General features: G+C 38.5%; 1 protein-coding gene across 12 annotated transcripts in view; it reads left to right on the top strand.

Moving 5' to 3' along the window:
* Positions 1-24,530, top strand: part of MAGI2 (membrane associated guanylate kinase, WW and PDZ domain containing 2) — a 789,209-nt gene that overhangs the window by 610,530 nt on the left and 154,149 nt on the right. For 9 of the 12 annotated variants that reach the window (XM_074903407.1, XM_074903401.1, XM_074903404.1 and 6 more), the window contains 3 exons: positions 6,673-6,794; positions 7,427-7,552; positions 8,256-8,438. In XM_074903407.1, the coding sequence (XP_074759508.1) occupies positions 6,673-6,794; positions 7,427-7,552; positions 8,256-8,438 (431 nt within the window). Of the gene's footprint in view, positions 1-6,672; positions 6,795-7,423; positions 7,553-8,255; positions 8,439-24,530 lie in introns of all 12 variants that reach the window. The other 3 variants (XM_074903400.1, XM_074903399.1, XM_074903395.1) reach the window with 2 other exon arrangements.

Here is a 24,530-nt window from a genome sequence, read left to right as displayed (position 1 = left end):
GGTAAAGAACTTGTGAATCAATGAATAGAAAACATTATTATTTTAGCTCAGTTAAGACCCTTTTCCTAGTGGTCATTCCTTGCTGCAAATCAGATGTTTATACTGTTTGTACCAGAAAGCAGGTTATTTATATGCTCCATATACAATTTTAGGGATGTTGTGTTTTATTTTGTACTTAAAAGTGCAACTGAAAATAAGAGAATATAAATTTCAGTTTTCATAGCACAATCTTTGCTTTTATTTTTTTCCGATTTTATTTTAGTCATGAAACAAGAAAAAAAGATTCTTAATCATCTGTGCAAAGGACAGCAGAAAGCTTTTGTTTGATGTAATAGGTAGAATCTGTTCTGGACAGTTCCGACATAAAATAAGTAAATCAGAGAGATTATTTTCTTTGTTTCTTAGCTTAACACAGTGAATGAGACTTAGGCAAAGTGAATCTAGATTCAAAACTGTGATACCTGTTCAGAGTGGTCACTTCTCACCCCGCTCTCTACACAAAGTATATAGCAGAGGAGGCAGAAAGCCACTCCCAGTCACTGTGCAGACAGTGCTTGAAAGGTTGAGGAAGACCTATCTGTTAGTTCCTTATATTAAACAAGAAACATCTTTAGAGAAGATGGCTCCTGACCTAAAATCTCAATTTCAAATCCTGGCACTTAATCAGTACATTTATTCTAGTTGCTTGATTCAAAATAGAAAAGTTTAATTTGTGTCACATTATTCCCTTGATCTCTCAAATCCATAACACCACGCTGACTGCAGGATCACTTTGGACAGGTACTGGGTCTGCAGCTTTTCCAGACCTCAGGTTATCCTGCTATTAACATGCATGGGTTAGAGCTGGACAGCGAGATCAAAAAAAGATCTGATTTCTGGAGGGTTAGAAGGTGTTAGATATCCCTTTAGAAGGTGTTAGATATCCCATTACTGCTGTAACAGTCACGGCTTGTGGATGCCCATGTACCTTCCCTAGCTCTCCTACAAAGCAAACAAATGAAAACAGTGTTTGGCCACTGCCCTGCTGACTCCTGTCCCATTCTCCAAATGCAGGAGCACCTGCTCTGCTTCTTTGTTCCCAGCTTATTCCCTGCCCTCAGGTGAAAGAGCCAGCAGTCCCATCTGCTTTGCTGCTCAGCCCAAATCAGTTTAGTCAGTCCAGATTCAAGCAAAAAGATAAGTTTTTGACATCCCTACATAATGCCATTAAATTACCCACTCTCTTTATGCCTGAGCTCTTTTATGATGTTCCGGAGTAGTGAGGGGCAGGAGTTCTCATATCTCTTTGTACTTAACCCCCCCTGAAGATTTCTGCACATGCAGTTACGCAGCTGCTGGGTGTGAGCAAGTCGTCTGCCCCGGTGGTTTCCAGTGCATTTTGGTGTTGTGCACAGGTGTTGTGTAATTTCTGTGCATTAATCTCTTACTGAGACCCCGCTTGGTTGTTAACGCAGCCCAAGGCATTCTGGCACTGGTGAGGCTCACACTTCACTGCAGAGTCTGAAAAGAAACAAGCATTTATCTCCATTTCATGTCCAACTACAGGTAAACAGACACAAGACATCAGGCCCAGATGTTATTATGCAATTACATACTTCGAGGCTGTTAGTGCCAGATTTATTAATCCTACCACAGATAAGATTTGCGGAAAGATATATCAAACCTACTGCAGGCTCAGAGGTTTTTAGAAGTAAAATGGATGTTCACAGGATGGCATTAAAACTGCAGCCGCTCTAAGTTCATAAGGAGTTTTATAGTCAGTAAAATGTAGCTGTACTTTAATTTGCTGTCTGAGCTCAATAAGTTTGAAACAAAGATTGCTTCCATTTTTCATTCCTAAAAGTAGCAGTCACACCTTTTTTATTACTACTGTTCAACAGATAAGTTCATTTTTAACTAGATAAAATCAGATTACAATAAACTCTCTTAATTATGTCGTAAAAGCAGGTAAATCATGAAAACTTAAATTAAGAACTTTCACACATTCAAGTCCAGTCCAGCTGTAGATGCAGGCCTTTAAAACTGTCAGTGAAAGAAGGGTTTGTACTCTGCTCACTGAAATATCTGTATCACATGGGAAGTTTGTAAGGATGAGCAATGAGGCAGACAGACTGCGGTTCATCTTACAAGGACCAGCTGTGGTCATCTCCAATATTCTGAGACCAAAGGAAAAGTTAAAAAAACAAAAACAAAACCCAAAGAAAAACCTCAAAGGTCTTGCTAATAAAGTTAATAAAGACTGATCACAACATATTTGCAAATTCTGTCTCCAGTATCACTTCTCTTAATCATGCGTGAATATAGGTGTGAGACATTATTAAAATTTTCATTTGCCTTGTTGTGCAAGTCCAGGCTTCATTTGTAAGGTATAGACATTTGACATAAATGAGAAGTGTTTGCTATACATGGGTTAACTTTCATGCAATTTTCTCTTAATTTATAAACTAAGAACTAGCAACACTTAGCTGTGCAGGGCTATGGAAAGAATGTGGTTGTTAGAGTGTGCTGGGTCTTTCAGCATTCTAATTGCCAGAAGATTATTTCCCTCTTTAAGGATAATTAACTGCAACACAGAGCTCAATTTGCAGACATGGTCTCCTTAATAGAACAGATAAATTAGCCATACAGGTATTTATTCTGGAAAAATATACTTCCTTGACATACAGTTTCTGACAACACTCTGTTACTACTCAATCTTTTTGTCGTTATAAAGCATTTGTAACTGAAAAATGTGTAAAGAGGAGTTAGGCACTAACCAGTTATGCAACAGAATGTCCATCTTTTAGGCATCATGATACTCAGAATTACTTTGGTGGATTGTAGGCAACAATTTCAAAAATTAAGTCACAAACTACCAACAAAACCCATATATTAAAGTAGCTAAGAAAAGGAGATAGGCTAAACTCCTTCTGCTGAGGCATGTGCTTAGACATGCTACCATTTTGGCAGGGCTCAGTATCTTGGCCATCTACTAAAATCTGCATGCGAGGCATTATTGCCCATGAATCTCCTAAGAACGTGTTTCAGTTGTCTTAAGCACATCTATTGTGACATTCCATCACAAAACAACTTAGTCTGGCCACATTCACTGATGACATGGCAGAATGGTGCCTATGTCTTAGAGGCTGGCTGGTGGTGACAGTACTTATAACATGAGACAGTATTACAGCTTCACAGCTAAATGCAACACAAAACCAAATCCTACCTCAGAGGAGTTGTCCCCAGATAGAATACAGCAAGCTAACAAAGGACAGCAGCACAAACTACCCCTTTTTCTCTCCACAGGGAAATTCAGGGTTGGAAAGCAAACAAAAGGCAGACCTATTCCTTCTCTACAGCCACAATGGCACTAGGAGAAATTAGTTGGATTTTTGTCTTTGGATTAGACTTTTATATTTAATATGTATTGTATAAAATAAAGGAAGAAAAACAAAGATATAAATGCTCACTGAATTAGAAACTATGAGCAATACATTTTTGGATCACATCCAAAATCTATTTAAACCACAAGAGCACTTATTTGTAACCATCTCTAAAACTCACATTTGGCTTGTCTTATTAAGGCCTAGGTTAGTAATATCTATTTTGTATGCAGCTGAAGTAGCTAGATGAAAGGCTAGAATGTCTTTTCAAGGGAACTACTTAGCTTAATAACTTCTTTCTCAGGTAAACTCATCAGTAGCAATTTTTCTGATTTAGCCACAAAGCTGTATAGCACTTAAAATTTCATGAAAGGGAGGTGTTTCATGTCTCATCAGTCTAGGAGCATAAATCCAGTGTAATGGACTGAGAAAACAGCTGATTATCAGTATAATTTTCTTTTCTTTGACTCCTCTTGGACACAATATTTAATGCAGTTGTTTGGATGTTTTGGGATTCTCACACTGTGCTTTCAAGACTGCACACTACCATAAAACAGTCAAAATATGGGAATAAATTGGAGCCAAGAATTATTAACATTGTACCAGCAACTTGAAGTTCTTCAGGTACCTCTCTAGTCTTTCTGTCCGATCTGCTAGGACAAAAAGGTCATTTTCAAGATAGCCATTACTGAACACATTTCAATGTAAATGGTCTAAACCACAACTTAAACTCTAGCTAGAAACTGTAGAGAAGCAGTGGATAACAGATTCTAGCTGTGATGTCAGTACCATAGGAACTGATGTTCCTTGAGCCATGGACACATCGTGCACTAGCTAAAATCCCATCTTCTTTTATATCACAAAACCACATATAACATGTAACTTAGGTCTTTAAGAAACCTCCTGCAGCACTGAGGTGTGCCCTGCAATGATAGCATGACACTAAGTATAGTTCAAGGTCCTAAATGCAGATCTGTAGTGTGATCTTGGATATCCATTACATCTACTTAATGTGGCACAAAAGCTATGGGAAACCCATAGCTTTTCTGGAAGGGCAGCTGAAGACCAGGACAGGATACTTTAGGGCCTCTAAAATAAGACTTGATCCCTATGTGGAAGCAATTAACCCACTGTGTAGCAACCCCATTTTTAACCTTATCAAATGCTAACATAAAACAAGCTAGATATTTTACCTTGCATCTGCTATTCAGGCTGTTTCATAATTTCACACTTCTGCTTGTAAGAAGCCTACAAGATTTCAAGTCTGAAATTCTGACATCTTTAATACATTCTAATATTTACTTCCAAATGTGTTCATAGAATGCAATTATATATCAGAAGTAATTCTGCTTGAATAAAAATCTAAAACTTCTTTGGTCTTCTATCACAGAAGACTCTCTCTTTTGCCATTCTTTCTGGTAAACCTTTTCTATGGATTCATTTTACGGTGATCAGAACCTTATGTAGTATTTCATGTGATGTTTCATCACTGCCTTGTATAAAGGCAAAACTAGTGTTTCCTTTACAATATTGAAATACATCACTTGAGAGGTGATAGTTTATGTTAGTAGTTCAAAATTATCCTATTTAATACATGTAAGTCATGTCTTTCTCCATTTTAACTGGTGGAGTTTGTCTCTCATCATACGTTTCTAGGTTTGCAATAGACTAAAGCGCTGAAGACCTTGACAATTACAGCATGATCTAACTAGAAAGAAAGTCCAGGAAAGGAAAGCCTCAAATCTTAAACAGCCTTTCCAAAGAAGGAAAGAAAGAAATAAGGGACATTGTCTGCAGCATAGATTAAAATTTACAAGAAAACCATTAATCAAGATTTTAGAGGATGAGAGTAAGTTAGCAGCCACTTGAATGAGTTATAGCCATGTTAACAAAGTAGCAACTCCAAGATTTATCACATTTACTTCCTCTCATTAAATCAAATATTCTTTTACATGACTGAAAATCTTTTCATTGCATTAGCTCTGGCCACTAAATCCTGCTTTTCCAAGTGTATTGCACTCCCAAAGGACTTGCTGCCTTTCCTCCACTTCACTTCTTATTGGCAACTCCACTTACTTTCTTTGAAGCAGTAGTAGGAACTGAATCCCAAGGGACCTAAAAAGTGCTTAATGTGGCATGAAAGGTCATTTCAATATAAATTCAAGGTATTCAACCTTTTTTAGGATCTCAGCTTCAGAAGTTCCCAGGTCACCTCACCAAATGCTTAAAGCACATGACTGGGATCGGATTTTCAGAAGAACTCAATACATAGTGGCTCAGTGAGGACAGATAAGGAGTGATGTTCAAAAACCTGCTCTTCTGTCCATACGTATTTATGTCCTCAGAACAACGTTTGCAGCACAAGCCCTTTTTTTCAGTTGTGATCCTATCATGATCCTATCTTGAAGAGTTGTTCAATGCAGCCTACTAAATTGTTTTGCCTCCTTCAGAAAAAATGTGAAACATATCACAGGACAGGGTTGTAGGGTTACTCTGTGATTGATAAAATGTATACTTTAAATTAAAGAATTAAAATCAAGGGTATGATGAGAGTATGTCGTTAAGGTAGTAGTTCTAAACACAATACAGAAAATTACTACTGGTGTAATGACAGAGTTATACTTACTGACCTGTTGTAGGAAATACAAAACAAAACAAAACAAAAAAAAAGTACATTAATTTTTCTTATATTTCCTATATTTACCTATGTAGTTGTAATCTACCATCTGAGTTAGCTTCTGCAACATCTGATTTTTCTGTACAGCTGAGCAGATATATACCATAGAAATAAAAAGAAATCATATTCAGTTTATTCCCTATGTTAGGTTTATTTGTAAGATGTGATCATAAAAGCACTCTGTGTTCTAGGTTTTACCTTTTCTGTAAGGAATTAGGTAATTTCACGTACAGCTAATCAATAATAATACACCAAACTACTTCAGAACCTTTGAATCATGCACAGAGCAGTGCTTGTGCTAAAGATGTGAAAAACTCGTTATAGCATGCTTCAGCAGTACTGCTAATTGATATGTAGTCTCATAGATCAAAAACATTTGTCTGTAGCAGAGTTCAGCATATTGAAATGATAGGACACTTCTCAGTGCTGTTCATTATACAGTGCACAGATTATGCATTTCTCATCCCCAGCAAAATTGTGTGGAGTATAAGGGACATGCTCAGGCTCATTGGGGGTTCGTAATGGTTTCACTCTCTAACCACAAACACCTAAGTCACATACAGCATCCTACTGTGAAAATGATCATTTTCCCCAACTGAAGCCAGTTTTTAATCAAAACCAAATTTTTTCCAGCCACATAAATAGAAGAACACAATTTGAAAACCCTGTCCTAGAAGCAAAAAGGAAGCTACAGCAGCATAACATGCCCAACGCAGAACTTGGAACAAAGCCTATGCAGGCCCAAGGTTTCCGAGGTACAGTACTGTGTCAGCTATCTTAGTTAAGATGAAAGATCCTGCTCTCCTGTTTATGTGACAATGATTTTGTCATAGTCTGATTAAAAGAGTAGTGTTGCCAATTCTCACAATGTTATCACCTATCTCCTAGCATTTTTCTCCCCTAAATGTTTGAGCTCCCAGAGTTGCGGGACTCATGAGCCACCTAAAATGCTCTAACCTTTAGAGGCACAGAGAAAAGACAGAAAAGTTGACCCTAGTGTTTCCTAAAGGCTGAGAAGCAGAAAGCACAGTAAAAGCCCTAAAGTAATTCTCTAAATAAAACCATAAATTCTATTCTTGGGAATGTACAACTCTCTCTTGAGCACCCGAGGTTGGCAACACTGAAATAATTAATTGTACTTTCTCTAAATTACCGTTAATTGATGTTTGGTATATTTCTAAGCTATCTCATCTAGCAAGCATCAATTAAGTTAAAAGCCTCAAGCACTGTGTTATAGGAGTTTACAAGAATACAGCCTCTTGGTAATGTAAAAATTAATGTGCTTAAAATGACCTGTATAAGCAGCAAACAGTATTGGCAGAGATGAATAAACTTTACTGTAAAGTTATAGACAGAAAATGAGGCTTTTTCTCCTTTGTAACAGTAGAAAGCTCCTCATCAACCTTACCTAGACCCAAATTCGCCCACCTGTGCCCCGCTCCCAAGAGGTCCCACAGTGTGAATGACTTGTCCCAGTGCCGGCGCGGCCCCGCCGGGACGCAGCGGCTGCACGGTATGTCCTCTGCTGCCGCCCAGCCCAGCCCCACCGCTGTGGGCGTAGCGAGAGCAGTTGAAGTCACAACCTGTGCACCTTCCTCGGACCCTTCCTCACCAAGCACAGCATGAGAGAGAGGCACGGAGAGCCCCTGCTACCCACACGGCACACCGAGGCACACAGAGAGGGGATGCAAGGGTTGCACAGCACTTATGTGTGTCACTTGTTGGATGCCAAAACCCCATGTGTTTGGAAAGAAAAACTCACCTAATATTTTGCACTGCTTGTTAACAAATGGAATAAGATATTCAGGGGATTTTTTCCTTATTGTGCTTGGGAGGGAAATTATGGAGAATGTATTACTTTGTAGACAAAGCAGAATTTATAGGTTAGGAAAGAGGTTTTAAAATTACCTCACAGATCATTTTTATTGTTGTAATTATTTTAGCTACACACTATCCACTTCTAAATGTATTTCTAATATGAAAGAATATTTATAACTCCCCACTTATGGCTGATCTGCCATAGATAAGAAATATGTTTTAAGCTTTGTATTAATACAAGAACTCACAGATATTTTTTCCTGGAATGCCTGCACTCTTTATTTCCTTGGTTTTCATACACTGTCACCTGCTGTCAGCCAATATTGTTATCTGCTGTCCCCGCTGTGTTGTGATTAGATCAGAACTTTTGTCTTTTTTGTTTGTGTTGACTGATGTAGAAAAACCACTCTTCACCCGTGATGCATCACAGCTGAAGGGGACTTTCCTCAGTACAACTCTTAAGAAAAGCAACATGGGTTTTGGATTTACCATCATTGGTGGAGATGAGCCAGATGAGTTTCTCCAGGTGAAGAGTGTAATTCCTGATGGGCCTGCAGCACAAGATGGGAAAATGGAAACAGGTAATTAAGATGGTTCCTCTGTTCTTTTATATGAGAAGTAGAATAAGACAGATTTCTGAGTCGCACTCTTTCCATGAAAGCATACATTTTTCCTTAGGACTTCCTGTGTTAATGTGTAAAACAGCTGCTCTGTAAGAAAAGTTAAGCTTCTCAGATAAAACTTCCTTGCAATTTTTCCTTCTATTAATGCCAAGTAGCTCATTTTTCACATTTCACAATATTTTAAGGGAGAAAAGATCTCTACATTCTCCTACATAAAAATGGGATATGATCTTCTTTGGTTTATAGGCTGGTTACTCAAGGGGAGTCTGTTCAAGGAAAGAAAAAGGGACAGGCAGAGAGAGCATAGACTACTAAGTGCAAATTCATTTCTTTAGGAAGGATGGTTTTGTAAAATAATCAAAGTCAAATCTGATCCAACATTGTTCTCACTAGAACCATCAAAACAAGTGTTTCCAGTGTGGCATATGGACACGTAGGCATCAGTGGCCTACTAATAAAGAATCTGTGAAAACTAACTAAATAAAAGAAACTTCCTCTGAAAAGATTAAAGCTGCTCTTAAGATCCGTGGCCAACAGCTTGATGTTCAAATGAAGAGCAGTGAGTGGTGTCCCTCAAGGGTTGGTGTTGGGAACAGTTCTGTTTAACATCTTGGCAACATGGACAGTGGGACTGAGTGTACCCTCAGCAAGTTTGCCAATGACACCAAGCTGTGTGGAGCAGTTAACACACTGGAGGGAAGGGATGTGCCATCCAGAGGGACCTTGACAGGCTCGAGAGGTAGACCTGTGCAAACCTCATGAAGTTCAACAAGGCCAAGTGCACATGGGTCGAAGCAATCCCAAGCACAAATACAGTCTGAGCAATTGAGAGCAGCTCTGCAGAGAAGGACTTGGGGGTATTAATAGATTGAAAAACTGACTAAGAGCCAGCAATATGCACTCACAGCCCAAAAATCCAACTGTGACCTGGGCTGCATCGAGAGGAGTGTGGCCAGCAGGTCAAGGGAGGTGATTCTCCCCATATACTCTGCTCTCGTGAGACCCCACATGCAGTGCTGTGTCCAGCTCTGGGGCCACCAGTATAAGAACATGGACCTGCTTGAGTGGGTCCAGAGGAGGCCACAAAGATGATCAGGGGGCTGGAGCATCTCCCCTATGAGGACAGGCTGAGAGAGTTGGGGTTGTTCAGCCTGGAGAAGAGAAGGCTCCAGAAAGACCTTATAGTGGCCTTCCAGTACTTTAAGGAGGCCTAAAGGAAAGATGGGGAGGAACTTTTTATCAGGGAGTATAGAGATAGGATGAGGGGTAACATTTTTAAATTGAAATATTAGATTAGATATTAGGAAGAAATTCCTCACTATGAGGCTGGCAAGGCACTGAAACAGGTTGCCCAGAGCAGCTGTGGCTGCCCCCTCCCTGGCAGTGTTCAAGGCCAGGTTGGACGGGGCTTTGGGCAACCTGGGCTAGTGGAAGGTGTCCCTGCCCATGGCAGGGGGGTGGGACTGGGTGATCTTTAAGGTTCCTTCCAACCCAAACCATTCTATGAGTCTGTTCTATGATTCTGTGACCTGGACCGCCACTGGAAATATTTTCATTGATAAAGGTTGCAGGCCACTGTCTTAAATGTTTCCAGGGTAACATCAGGTCTGTGTATGGATGAAACATTTTTGGAAGAAGATGCACTCAGTTTCCAAGCCAGCTATGATCTTCTGGAGAAAACAATAAGAGAATAATAGAATAATTTCAGTTGGCAGGGACCTCCTAGTCACTAATCTCCTGCTCAAAGCAGGGCTTGGTTGGATCAGGTTGCTCAAGTAGACAGAGATCCCACAGCCTCTGTGTGCTCCTGTCCCAATACTTAACCACTCTCATGGTGATGATTTTCATTCATTAAATCCAGTTGGGATTTCCACTGGTGTAACTGGTCACCAGTGACTGTGTCCCTGTGTTCGTGCAGCCCTGTCACTGTGTACCGCCTCTTCCCAGCAGTCCTTGATCCTCAGATAATAGTCAGGCTGCACATTGGTACTGGGACATACGCATAATTTTTCCTTCTGTTTCTCACCAAGATTTATAGAAGAAATGCTAGTTTGGGATTTATGTTGTCTGCAGAAAACCAAGTTCATGGTGGCTAGAGTCACTGTGAAGATGAGAATTTCCTAGGCTGTGACAGATCACTGTGGATGTACTACAGCAGCAGAGCAGGATCCTTTTAGTATGTTATAGTGCAGGAGGCAGACACATAAACACACAGGGGCATAAGTAGGTGGACTAGTCCCAAGTGATTCTTCTGGGAATTTCCTTTCATCCTTCTTTTATTGTAGGAAAGGAATGAGGACTATCATATGTTGGAATAAATCACCTTGAACTCTAGATTATTCTGTAGGACTCTCCAGGACTTCGCAAGTAGGAAGTGTGAAGGTCGTGAAAAGCATTGTTTTTAAAAAAAAACACAATTTGCCTCAAGTCTTATATTACAGCTGGCATGATGTTTCTGATGCCAAATAGATAAACAGATCATTTATATAAAGTATAATGTAAGGAAAAAGTAGAATATAGATTGTTGGCATTGGTTTTATAAAAAAATTAGTCTAACAGCTTTTTATTTCTCAATTCTTGTTGCCATTTTAATGTAATTTGGTTCCCAAAAGCAAAATTAAATTAGTTGGTTAATGAACAAAGGATACAAAAGACTTGCCAAAATTCAGGAGTTTTTAGTAACATGAACTTCATTTTTCCTAATATTTTCATATTACCTAATACAATGCACGAGAGATTTTCCTTGTTTGTCATGGTTTAGCATTCTCAGATCCAGCACTCAAATATAGTTACTTATTAATCCATCTGAATTGTGGGCTCGTTGTTGGTGAATATATTCATATAGAGTTCTTTTTTCTGGGAAAGAGAGTATTCTTGCAACTTAAATTTTTATATTGAAATCACATGTGGGGGTCATAATACTATTGATTATGATTATTGTAGTCATGGATTGTGATGAGAATATATAGGAAAAAAATGCTTTAAAATGCAGAGAAATAACAATTTTTTTTTTCCTGAGGTAATTAATTCAACAAGACAGAAATGTATATTCAAGTATATAATCACTCTAATTATGTGAGCCCAATATTACAAAATTACATCTCAGAATAAATTCTTGCCTCAGATGTCTTCCTTTTCAAGAAGAGTGACAGAGTTCTGATGTAAAGTAATTGGAGAATCTCAGGCTAATGTTTGTGGCGTCTAACAGGGCTTCTATGAATATTTGAAGTGATTTCTAAATATGATAATGGTAAACGGAAAATAGATATTTAAGGTCAGAATATTTATAAAAGCACTGTTCAGCAAAGTGCTTGTATTTCCTGATACCCAATCCTTTTCACACTTCCTGAAGTAGCATTTCTCTCCCTATTCAGCAATTTTACAATCTAATCAACCGGAGATATGAAAGCCTCCCAGGTTCCATCAGTAGTGTTTTGTTCATAAAGCTGTTAAAATCTTATGTTTTAAAACTATTTGAAGTTATATATGTATCTTTTCTTTGTTAGGTAGGCATCACTGGATGATGAATAGAGTTTATAAAATAGATTATATTTATTCTTTTGACACAAACTGTGTGTTGTGCAATTTATGTGCACTCCAGCTATGGTCAGAGTTATAGGACAGTTTGATAAATGATCAAAATATCATATGGTGGCAGTAGGGCATCGTAATAGAAAGCTTGAGGACTATGATCTGTGAAGCAATGTGGGTGTAAGGCATAACCACAGGTGCTGGTGCTCCCAGCTATAATACAATTCTGGAGCCTTTGTCTTACAAGGCTGATACTTTTTTTTGGCCAAGTGGCAAACAAAATCCTAGTATTTCAGACCTGCATCAGGTATGGGAAAAAAGGAAGAAAAGGCATCATCTGACCTGATCTTGAGCACGTGCTGAAGACAATGCTATACTTTATCCTAATTGTTAAAAAAAAAAAAAAACTCATAGAAAATTAATATTGTAACTTTGGTTTACTTTTCCACCCAAAATCTAATATAGGGGTCACATACAAATGCTATTCAAAGAGAAGGGTGAATCTATGTAAGATGTTAGTGTCACCCTTTAACATGTTAGCATCACAGTGATTTTACCTGCAGGTTTCAAAATGAAACAAGTTTGGATTTCATCCCTGGGAACATGGAAACAGGTGCCTGATGGTGTCTTGGCATTGCTGTGATGCTATGAAACAATTAAATCAGTGAGGCAAACTGAGTGCACTGAGATGCAACAAGAGATATTTGAGGTCCTGGTGATATAACACCACCACTTAGAGCCCAGCGCTGGGCACTAACAAGTAGCTGTAATTGTCCCAGACCCACAACAGACCTCATAAACAGACTCAGAGGAACCACATCTCAGTGAATGAGTCAAAACCAGCCAAAATTATATTCCTGATCCCATTTGCCAGATGTTTCAGAATTCCTAAGGGTTATTATGCCCTCGTGTAAATCTAGCATCTGTGAGCTAATGGCTGTTAATAATACTGCAAATGCCTTTCTAGGACATTTTTTAGCATTTGGAGCTCAATCAAGCTGCTGGATATGAACATTACACTCCATAGCATCTCTGTCTACCTCAGGACAGCCTGGGAGCTGATACCACATTCTTTCCTGAGAGGTTACATTGCTTTGTCTTGTCTGAAGCCTCATGCTGCTGATAGAAAACTGTCTGCATTTAAGAGGTCCCTGCATCCTATTAAAATGCTGAGTGAACGTCAGTGGTAAAAGACTGCATCTACATGAAAAGATTTTTATACTGTGAGTGATTTTGAATGACTGCTGTTCTAAGGCAAACAAAGATTCAGGCCTGCGGCTGAGTCAGATAAAAGCTCAAGCTGCAAAGACAAAAACTTTCCTACAATTCTCAAGGTTATTCAGTGGACTAGATAAACTGAAACACTCCCAACATAATGAAGCTGAGGAAAGATTATCACTGAACATTTCAGCAAGTTCCAGTTCCTTCGGTGAAAGTTTCCAGGAAACAGCTCAAAGAGAGTGGACAAGTAGTTAATTGAGTCTGCTGATGACCCTTCTGACTGATCAATAGCTATGGTCATTGCAGGTTGAAATTTCCAGAAACGTATATACATCTGTGATATATTGTCATAGCTCAACAGCATGAATCAAAAAATGGGAAACATGCTCTTTCCTTTCATCAGCCCAGCAGACACTTGGCCAGCTCCAAGATGCTAAATCATCTGTAAACAGTGCAGACTTGGGCTTTTTTAGATGCTATTCTCTCAGGAATGGTAGCTTGACTATATCAGTTAATCTATTCTAGAGATAAAAATTCATAAATGTAAGATAAGGTTCAGCTTACAGATACTGATGTCTACAACTACAATATGACATCTACGACTTCTAGATGACTGTATTAGGATGAAACCTAGAGACTAGGGATCTACAGTCTAGAGATCAATCACACATCTACCACTCAATTTCTACTTCACCTGAGAGATCTCCAGAAGAAATGAGTCAGCTCATTCCAGAGAAATACTGGAAGGAGTGACCCATGGCCTTGCTGCTATCCATGGGCCATCCATCAAGACCTGTAACAATCTTCTATACATGATAAATTTTTCAAGAAGCTGAAGTAAGCAAGTTGGAGATACTGCACACTTGTTGATCTATAAAGTCATAAATGTTACTCACTTGAATAAGAGCAAAACTAAAGCCATTAACAGGCGATTGACCTTACAATGTCACTAAGTTTAGGGAATAATAGTCTAGTCATCATTCATACATATTTTTGCACAGTAAGGCTAATATTTGACAAATTCTGTAAAAAGTAGAGTGCTCAGGACAGAAGGAATTGGGGACATCTGCAAAAGGATACATTTTTTCAAGTGCGAACAGATCCTTAGTTCTGTTCCCTGTTTGCCCATTGTCAGTGCAGATGAGCAAACCATTATCTCACCTAATGTCAGATCAGATGAGATGCAAGCTGTCCATTTTCAGCAACACCAGAAAAAGTGAACTATATATGCACAAGGAAATCCTTCAATCCAAAGAAGCAAATGTGTTAAAATTTTTTAAAAAGTGTGTTTTGGCAGGCATCTGGGAATGTGAATACTGTCAGAATACCACAAAAGGACCCAGTTTATCTTGAACACACACCACTGTAAATATCTTCTTTTTCAAACAGGTCAAGTCTCTCTCATGTGCTAGCAGTCAAGATCCATTTGACAATATTGTCTTTTACAATATTCTCCCCCAGTGGTAGCTGACTGTTTATCACAGTTGTCATCTAAAGAGGTTCACTGACCAGGAGCTCAGTGAAGAACTGGTCACATACATAGGTAGGACTTCATTACCACAATACCAGAAGCTGGCTGAATTTTAGTTAGCTCACCTGCCTGACACCACCTCATCCAGTGGCACCAGGAAGACTGGCCTCCCAAAATTAAGGCATGGCATTAGGAACATGAGTTGGTGCTACTCCTTGGACTGCTGAGGAAGGAGTATCTTTTCATTATCCTTATGCATCTCCAGGCTAAAACCTCCAAGGCCTCATCATGTGTCAGTCTTGCAGCTGCAAGCTTATGCCATGTGGCAAGTCTGTGAGAGTGGAGCATCATACATAAAACCAGATCGTGTTATCAGCCTCCCTTAACGTCTTTGCTTTGTTTGGAAGCTAGGATATTTCATCTGAACCAGCAGTGGTCTTTGTCTCTCCGTTTCAGTCTAGCTAAAACTGAAGATCTCTCTCTCTCTCTTCAGATGTTGCTACTAATCCCATGGAGTTAAGAGAAGGAAAATTAACTGTTTGAAAAGTAACTAACAACAATAACAAAACATAGTTCAGGCATCATGGAGAGTGGTAATTTCTCCCACCCATGTTAGGCCAGTCAGTGTGGATTTGTGTTATGTTTACTGCTTGTCTTCCCACGTCCTCCAGCACGACAGTGAGAAAACAGTGCAAAACACAGAAGAAACAGTATATTTCCATCATGTATAACCAAAATCATTACATTCTCTGTTCAGCCACAACACTTACAGTTCCTTTCTCCAGTGATACTGGTTACATTTTCCTTTTTGTGAGCCAAACCAGGAGTAACTATTAGGTAAAACATTAATCATGTTTTATAAAACTAGTCTTCTTCTGTTTCACAATTTAATTTGGCTTTTCAAGCAGAGGATATTGAGCAGGCATTGAGACTGGAACTGCAATGTGAATGCTGTGGTCTTTACACCCCACATAAGGATGGAGACAATAGAAGCCCCACTAGTTCGTAGCTGAGACAAGTGGACATCTAGGGGCTGCACTTCACTTTTTTTTCCTTTGTGCAGTACACAGCATCCCACTTCATTCAATCCACTTTATATTTCTCACCGTAAAAGTTTGCATATGTCATATAACTAATGACAAAACTGTTCAAGGGGTGTATGGGTAAAATTAATTCTGATTTTGGAGAATCTTTCCAAGATAGACTGATATAGTGTTGCTATCCCAAATCTCTGTGTAACCAGAAGTTCTTAAAGCACAACTCTTATTTTTGTTTAAAAAAAGGTGAGTAAATGTGAATCTTAGCTTAAATTTTACAAGATAAAAATTTATATTCCCCAAGTTGCAAAGGAAATTTCTGAAGTATGACCACATTGTATTTAAGAGGTTTGGAACAGAAAGAAAATAAAAAAATGCCAATTTTACTATTTACTATAGATATCATGTATGGAGACTGTCACTTTATCTGCGGGGATAGGACTTGTGGTTTTGAATGCTTGATGGTGACAGTAAAAATAATACTTGCATTTTAGGAATTTTAATAGCAATGAAGAACCTGGTAGCAGAAAGATATTCTTTTTCAATCCCCCCTTCATATTTTAAAGTAGGCAATTCATTGAAGTCTGCACATAAATAGATAGAACAGAAGATAGCACTTGTTGCTAGAAATTTTTAGTACTTGTGCTATTTTTTCTAACATTAATTTTCCATCATATTTTTTTGTGCTTCTATTGCTTTCATATAAAATGAACTTGCTACAGTGGTCACAGTAATAGCTGTAAATTTCTTCTTAGGTTAACAAAAGACCTAGGAAAAGCATCCACTTCTGTCACAAGGTTACTGAATTCTAATCTCCATGAGGTTCCTATTTTAGTCTTCTTTTTATACTTTTTGGTACTCAGTAGATTTGTAGGTACTAATTGAATGACAAACCTGGATAGAGTTGAGCCTAGACTAAAAAAAAATGTATCCATATTTTATATACCACATGCTGTTACTGTCTACATCTGAGGTCTTTGTGTTCATCTTACCAGATTTCTTCAGTTGTCTGGTGTGATATTCAGTAGCCTTGTGTTCTCCCCAAGGTGCAGAAAACCCATATGTCACTATCTGTTCTGCCTGATACGGAGTTAGAGTTTGAGTCCATGTTGCCTATCTATCAAACTACTGAGCATTCATTGAGCACTGAATACAAATCTTTGCTATTAAAACCGTTCCACTTTGCATAAATATTCCTTGACGTACAAAGAGAGCTATTGATTCTTTTTATCCCTGTCATTTGGCTATTCCCTTGACATCTTCAATTAAAATCATTTATACAAACTGGAAGAGTAATTACAGCAAAGCATCTAACTTGGATTTCAAAATACTTCTGAAAACGGACAGTATGTTCTTTAAGTTACAGGTATACTTAGAAAAAAATTCTTAGGAACTTCTTGTCTTCACCTCACATCATGAGATGATGCTCGTTTTGCATTACTAGTGCAAATGGGACTCAGTCGTCTCTAACTCCATATCTTTATGGGTTTTAGCCCTAAAGTTTGCCGTAGTTTAGAAATTTTGGGAATCTTCTATCTCAAGCTTTAGGCTTAGTACCTTAATTCGAGATGGTTCACAGCATCACATTAAAGAACATAGATTCCCAAGTACGGTGTCAAAAGAGAGAAAAGGTTCCCTCCAGCAGGCAACTGAGACTGCAACACTTGGGGTGCAATTCAGTTGCATAAACATAGGTGTCCTGTGCCATTAAAAGTTCCAGAGATCCCACCTAGCCTCCTCCTGCCCTTCCAGGTAGCAGTATCTTGTAAGTCCTGTGCCATACCTGTGAGTTCCACATGAACATCTCAAATGCCCAAGTCAGGTGTAAATTACATTAGTCACTTACTTGAACAACCACTGTCCTCCCTCAATGACTTAAGAGGAGTGTGTTAATAGACTCCTTTGTTTTTCTTTATCATCTATTGCAGCAAGCAGTGATTGATTCATTACTGTAATAATAACCCTTTTCTGACAATTTTAAGAATATTTGTTTCCCCTACCCTAATTCAAAGCTCACACTTGTGGTTTTATGAACACTTAAAAGAAATGGAAAAAGCCCTTTTAAACTTAATAGGCTTAATTTTCTCTCATTTAACTATTCAAACAACATTGTAAGAAGTCTGATGGTTGAGTTCAACCATATACTGGTGATTATAAATTCATACACTTTCATCTCCAGCACTTATAATGTTTTCATTCAGATATTCTTGGTGTCCATGAAGTATATGCCAATATTAGGATTGAATAATATATGTAACTTATTTTCCTTCCTATAGTGACACTTCTTCAAAAGACTAATTTTTTTTCAAGTCCAGATAATACACAAAAATGCAGCATGAATCTGAAAAGAAAAGCAATCTTTTATTTTGCTTTGATAAAGTTCATATTTATACACAGGAGAGAATTCATTATATGCACAGTTTATGCACTTATTTAATTCTGAAATAAATTCACATTTGTTGACACTATATTTTGACATATGTTTATCAGTCTTAAGAATGATAATATGTGCTTGCTACTGGAAACAGTAAAATATTGGACGTGTAAATAGGTGCAGTTCTGGGTTATGTAAGTGTGCCGCATAGTGTTCTGCAGGAGAGAGTATATAAACTGATCTGCTTATGTGAAGTAAATTAATTCTAATGGCTAAGCCATTAGAGCAACTCTGAAATGCTGGGGTTTCAACCCCAAGCCCCAAATTAATGTTGACATCTGGGTGATTCCCACAGCCCTTCCCAAAGGGGGGTGAGTTTGCCTTTAGGCTTCCCTCCAGGGAGCGGCCGGCCTGGCAGGGAGAGCCATGAGGTAAAGGAGCCCCAGGTGTCTGCATTCAGTAAGCAAAGGTCAGGTGTCCCACTGAGGGATAAAAGCTGGGACCCCTGGCAGAAGGGGCAGTGTCTGTGTGTGAGGTGGAGGCACTGTGCGGAGTTCCCTGTTGGGGAAGGACCTCCCGCCTCCCTGGGACTGGGCTCCAGTCGGGTCTGGCTTTTGTAAACGTGGGCTGTGTAGAGATTCAGTGTGTGGCTTCCTTGGTCTGATGTGTTTGGCTTGTTGACTCGGTTGTCTCCTGGCCCTTCTATGGGAGACTGCATTTCACCATTTATTCCACCCATTGTTGGTCATGTGGTGTCGTTGTTGGGGTCAGTGGGATTGATGTCAATTATGTATAATCTGACTGACTTGTTTGTACCCCCAGTGCTCACCCATGTACTGACCCTTTTGTACCAAATACAATTTGGTTATTGGTTCATCTTTATGCTGGCTGTGTCCTTTATGCTAGGCCTGATAATTGGCAAAACACTCTTCCAGCACCAACTATAAAAAGTTGAACGTGTTTGATTAGAGATGACTGAGGTGTGAACATGTCCAGCCATGCCACATTCCACACCTACATCACTCACTGTCTTTTTATCTGTTTCACCTTTGACCAGGTTTTCACTGCAGTTTTATTTTTTTATTTAACCCAGAAATTAAAGGTGAAGCAATTTGATGGGAAGAGAACGTGTAATGCAGATACAATCTATGATAAAATTAACAGTACTGCCTTTTATGGACAAATGCAACACAAACCTTATACATAAGGTGTACACTGATTAACCTAAGCCACCAGTCTAGGTCTCTGTAGCAAGAGTAAATGGAGATCTGGTGCTCAAAGGTAGCATATTTAGCAGAGAATGGTATACATAAACCAAGAAACATGGTAAAGTAAAATATAAAAGAGTAAAGGTGAAACAGCAGAGAGTATTTGGAACATGAGCTATTCAAGTATTTGCAGCCTCACTTTCCTATTAATGTGAGGTCCAGCTCAGTGAAAGACATGGCCACAAAGGTACTAAAATTATGTCATACATATTGCAATATGCAAAATACAAAGGCAGAAGAAATGTTAAATATTTTTTTTCTGTCTATTATCACATACTATTACACTTCTATCCCCTTTTACAGTTGATACAGTCATACACAAAACAAGCATGTAAGGCAAGTCTTGGAAGACCATAAATTCATTCTTCAGTCTGAACTCCATAATACAAAATCTGCCAATTCTGCTATTAGGATATTTAACATAGGCCAGGAGATGATAAATATATTGTCATAATCCCCACATTTATTAGGACAATTTTTGTAAGTTTTGCAAATTGCCAGTTGAGTAAGCAGTGTGCAATGAACTCAGCGGCTGCCAAAAATGCTGCAGTTGCAGAAATAACTTTTCTCCTATCAAATATAATTAATGTCTATCTCACATGATTTGGCTATTTGTATGAACAGACAAAAATATACACTGAAAATAATAGCCATAATCTTCTCATGTACTATTTCATTCAGGAAATAACGACATCTTATTTCTTAACAAGAATGATCTGGGAGGGGGGAAGGAGCTTGTTTCTGTATAAAGATGTGACAGAGAAATTGAGAACTTCATATTGTACTAATAAAATTAATAAGCTAGTACTATACTTTCAATATTATCAGCCATGCCACCTTTGATTTTCTTTTAATTGCCTTGTTTTAGCATACAGGCCTTTATTATAGTGTTGAATTATCCAAACTAAAAGTAGACAAAGAATTAGCTGAGTTTCAGCTTTTTTTTTCATTTTGTATTAAAAATAAAATAGATTAAGAATGCATAATCACCTCTGCCTCCACATTTGTGCAACCAAATACAATCTGTATCTATATTAGAATCTTTGAGTTTAGAAATTCAACTCTTAATTTTCCCTTAACTATTCTTCGAGAACAAATCTTAAAGCTAAAATTTAAAGCAAATTTTAAACCCTTTGAAAATTTAAGACTAAATAATTACTTTTAAGATACGTTTTTCTGCTGTATATTTAGAATGGGAAATATCTTTTCTGACAGCAAATATTTTACTTGAAAAAATTAATTAACATCCCTGTACCTGAATTTCCCCATCCAAAAGGAGAAATAGTCATTTCAGAACATTATAAAGTACAGTACTGCAGTTAGCAGCTCCCATCATAACTACTATAAATGTTAGTGACAAGAATCCTAATGGAGTTCAGCTTAAGATATTTAGACCAAACACTGCACATGTCCAATCGTGCCATATACATTAAAACAGAAATTTGTGCTCAGTTGCATATAGATCAATGTTTTGTCAGTGCTCTGAGTTTCTCATTTGATTCATGGCATAAAATAAAAATATCTAGAGTTGCATTAGAGATGAAGAAACATTTCCAGGCACATAAATCATATTCCAGGAGCTTTGTGAACCTTTAACTAATGGGGGTTATAGAGAAATTTCAGGCAATTTTATTATGAGTTCTCTTCAGCAACAGACATTTTTGCTGTCTGCTGCTGAAAGCAAGATATTAGCACGGATGCACCTCTCATCTGACCCTGTTTAGCTGTTCACATAGCCTTTGTAAAAAGAGCAAAGTTTATTCCAGCAGTTATGCAATTGCCTCTTTGTAATTGATGAATCCGACATTTTGAAAAATGGCTTGTTTGTTTAAAAACCCGTAATGAAAATTTCTCAATAACATAAGGAGCACTTTTCAAACCAGTAGGTGGGTATGAAGTTAATCCTGAAGGAAGGTGAGAAGGCCTGGAAAATTTCATCCAGCCTTTCCTGTCTCTGCCCCACAGAATTCTTCTCCCCTCCAGCAGTCACATAAGTGTGATATTGATTAGGCATTGGTGAATGGAGGTGAAGCTCCAGTTGCAGTGCTGCTACCCGACGCTCTGTGCATGCAGCAGCAGGGAGTTGCCCGGAGAGCACTCGCTTCTGCTCATCTCCTGTGTCAGTAGATATCACAGGGGAGCGGTGCTGTGGCAGCAGAGCCAGGATCACCTAAATGCCACTCCTCCATCATGTCTGGATAAGTGAGGACTGTGTTCAGGAGCTAGACGAATTCTTCATGGTCGGAGCTCAGGAGCTTTGCCAGGTCTCAGCTCTTGGTCTCAGGGGGTCACTAGGTGGTGGGGGGAATGAATAGGGTGCCACCTCCAGAGGCTGGGTGGAGGACTGGGAGAAAACTGACTAGTCTAGGATTTGCTGGAGCTGAAGATGTGATAATTTTTTTTAGTTCTGCAGGGAGGCAGGGAGAAAAGGCAGTAATTTTATGCTCAGAGATGGCTGGAGAGTGGGTGTTTAGATGCATATATGTGGGTGTAGAAGGAGATGGGAGAGGGGAGGGCAAGGTACTAAAAAGAAGAGAAGGAGCTCTGCAAGAAAGGTCTGAGAGAAGTGATGTGAGTATAGATCTTTTAAACATTGGCAATTTCACTCGTTTTGATGTATCATTTTCTTCAGCTCCTAGTGAAAGTAAATTAAAATTCTTTGTATTCAACTAATTTCTTCTGCCTTAAAATCAGCATTGTTGCACACAATATTTACTGAGACTTTCTTTGCCATACGGAGTATCACCTGTGGTACTGCTGAGGAAAAGTCAGATAATATTTGATACCTCTTCTTTTCTTGATAGGTCTGTTCCCTCGGAATTTATTCATAGGCTAATAGTGAGTCACGAAGCATGTTGGGTTATGCTGCTGCTGTGTTACTCATGATCTTTTCTATTCCACCTGTATGTACACAAAATAACAAGTCTCAATAAGCAAAGGCTATCAGCCTTTGATGATTATTGGCCTCAAATCATACCTTTGAACCCTGCAAACCCATCAGTTCTGCAGAAGCTGGTAGGGTTGAGCAGGGGGTGCCTGTAACACTGCACAAGGACTGAAAGAGCACAGGAAAGAATGGTGGTTTCGCACTGGAGCAATCCAGGGAGAGCAAGCAGCAGAAAGAGGTGGGAAACTGTAAAAAGAGGAAATTGAAGTAGTAATGGGAACTTGACAGTGCTTCCATGACTTGCAAGGGAGAGGTGCAGGTTACAGTGTAATAGAAACATCACTGAGATTGTATCGGAATGAAAGGACGCTCTAGATGTGCAGGGCAGCATTAATCATACCACTGTCACTAGCCTGATACTAGGATTATTCCCCTGATACTGGCCAGAGCCTCAGCCAGGGCTTTCGGTACCCATCTTGTTCAGTGGAGACTTTCTTCCACTGAAAACTAGAAAAGTCCACGCACCACAGGGCGGCCTGGTGAGCTTAGGCAGGTTGTCCTCAGGCAACTGGAGAGGAAGGCATCCTCCCACAGCGCACACTGCCTCCCATCAGACCTCATCCCTCACATCTGAAATCACCCATGTATTTAACCTGGTTTCATTAATAGGTGGGTTTGAGGGTAGATTCCTCTGTAAAATTCCACAAGAAATCCATGCAGCGCTGCAGTGCTACGCATGGTACCAAAATACTTACCACAGTTTTGTGTTCATGCTTTTGATATCATTTTAGAAGGTTGCTTTATTTTCAGGATGTTTTGTTCTAACATATCAAGAGAAGTTAAAATTACTATCGTTTTACCTCTGGTTGTTTCCGACAGGTTAGAATGGCAGCATCAGAGTTCAAAAAACCTTTCTTATTTTTTTGGTACTTTTTGGCCGTCTGTTTAATCTGTTTTATTCTAATTATTTTCTGTATATCAGATAGAGTATATTTTTAGGCCAAACTTGATTGTATCAAAAGGAAATGCCGTTGCCTATTTTATAAGAGATTCAAGTGTTACTAGAGCAGTTTCTACTTATTTAAAAAATAGTTCTGAATTGTTTTGGGAAATAGGGATAATAATAATTGTACTTGAACAATTGTTCATGTAAAAATGCTACTCCATCCAAGGTGCTGAGATGATGGATTTTTATTTTAAACCGTATAGTGTTGTAAATATTATATTTTGATAGTCTGTTCAGTTCTGAGTGCAGGATTGTGAAATTTTAAACATTTCATTTGCTACAAGAATAATGAATTCTGCTTTGCTAGAGCTAAATATATGTAATTTCGAGTCAACTGGAAGTAATATTTTTCCAGAAATGTTGGCAAACAATTTTTTTTAAAGAAGTACAAGCTGAAAATAATATGAGCTTAAGAAAATTCAGTGAAGAAACAAAAACATGTTTCTAATTTTTGGGGTTTTTAACTAGTCCAGCAAAATTGCCACCAACTGTCAATTTCTTCTATCTAACCCCAACCTAGAAAAAAATTCTCAGAAAACACATTCTTTGTATAACCTCTTTTTACCATCTATGTCTTAACTTTCTGTTTACCAAATCTCCTAATGATTAGAATTTTCTTCAAATTTGTAAAGCAACACGAATGCGTGTAGTGTATGTATGGGCACAGATACGGTGGTGCAGCATTACTGGTGCTCCAGCAGTGACAGCAGTATCAGTACTCCCCAAGGCCACACAGCACCCCAGGTCTTTTTACAGCAATGTCCTATACAACCATTTTCAAAGGCCGTAGTTTCACCTGAGTCATCCAATTTTATGTCACATTTCCAAATATATAATACTTTTTCTAATCACATTCTGTTATACATAATGCATTATAAAACAGTGCATATTATATGTAGTGCAGGTGTCTGGATGTATCTAAAGAGTTAAATAGTCATATAACATTGATTACAATACTAATAGAAGATATTGAATGTGTATGATGACTTGCTTTCATATGCGTTTTTCTGTGGGTAGGTGTACTGAAGATGTGTCTCTGTGTAAAAATATACACATGTGTGTGAATATATACATCTATATACATAAGATATAAAAAATAAACATAAAATTTAGCCCTTTCAGAAAAAAATTGGAGATGCTTCTAGGAACTAGGAGAAGTAGATGAACTATAATATTATTTCATCATATCAAATATTCTTACAGATATATCACTGAGGGGCTCCATGTCATGGAGCAGTCACTTCTACAGTGATCA

Source organism: Athene noctua, chromosome 3 (assembly GCF_965140245.1).
Source record: "Athene noctua chromosome 3, bAthNoc1.hap1.1, whole genome shotgun sequence".
NCBI classification, from domain to species: Eukaryota; Metazoa; Chordata; class Aves; order Strigiformes; family Strigidae; genus Athene; species Athene noctua.
Note: the sequence above shows the minus strand (reverse complement) of the source record. Positions and strands in the feature narration are given on the sequence as shown.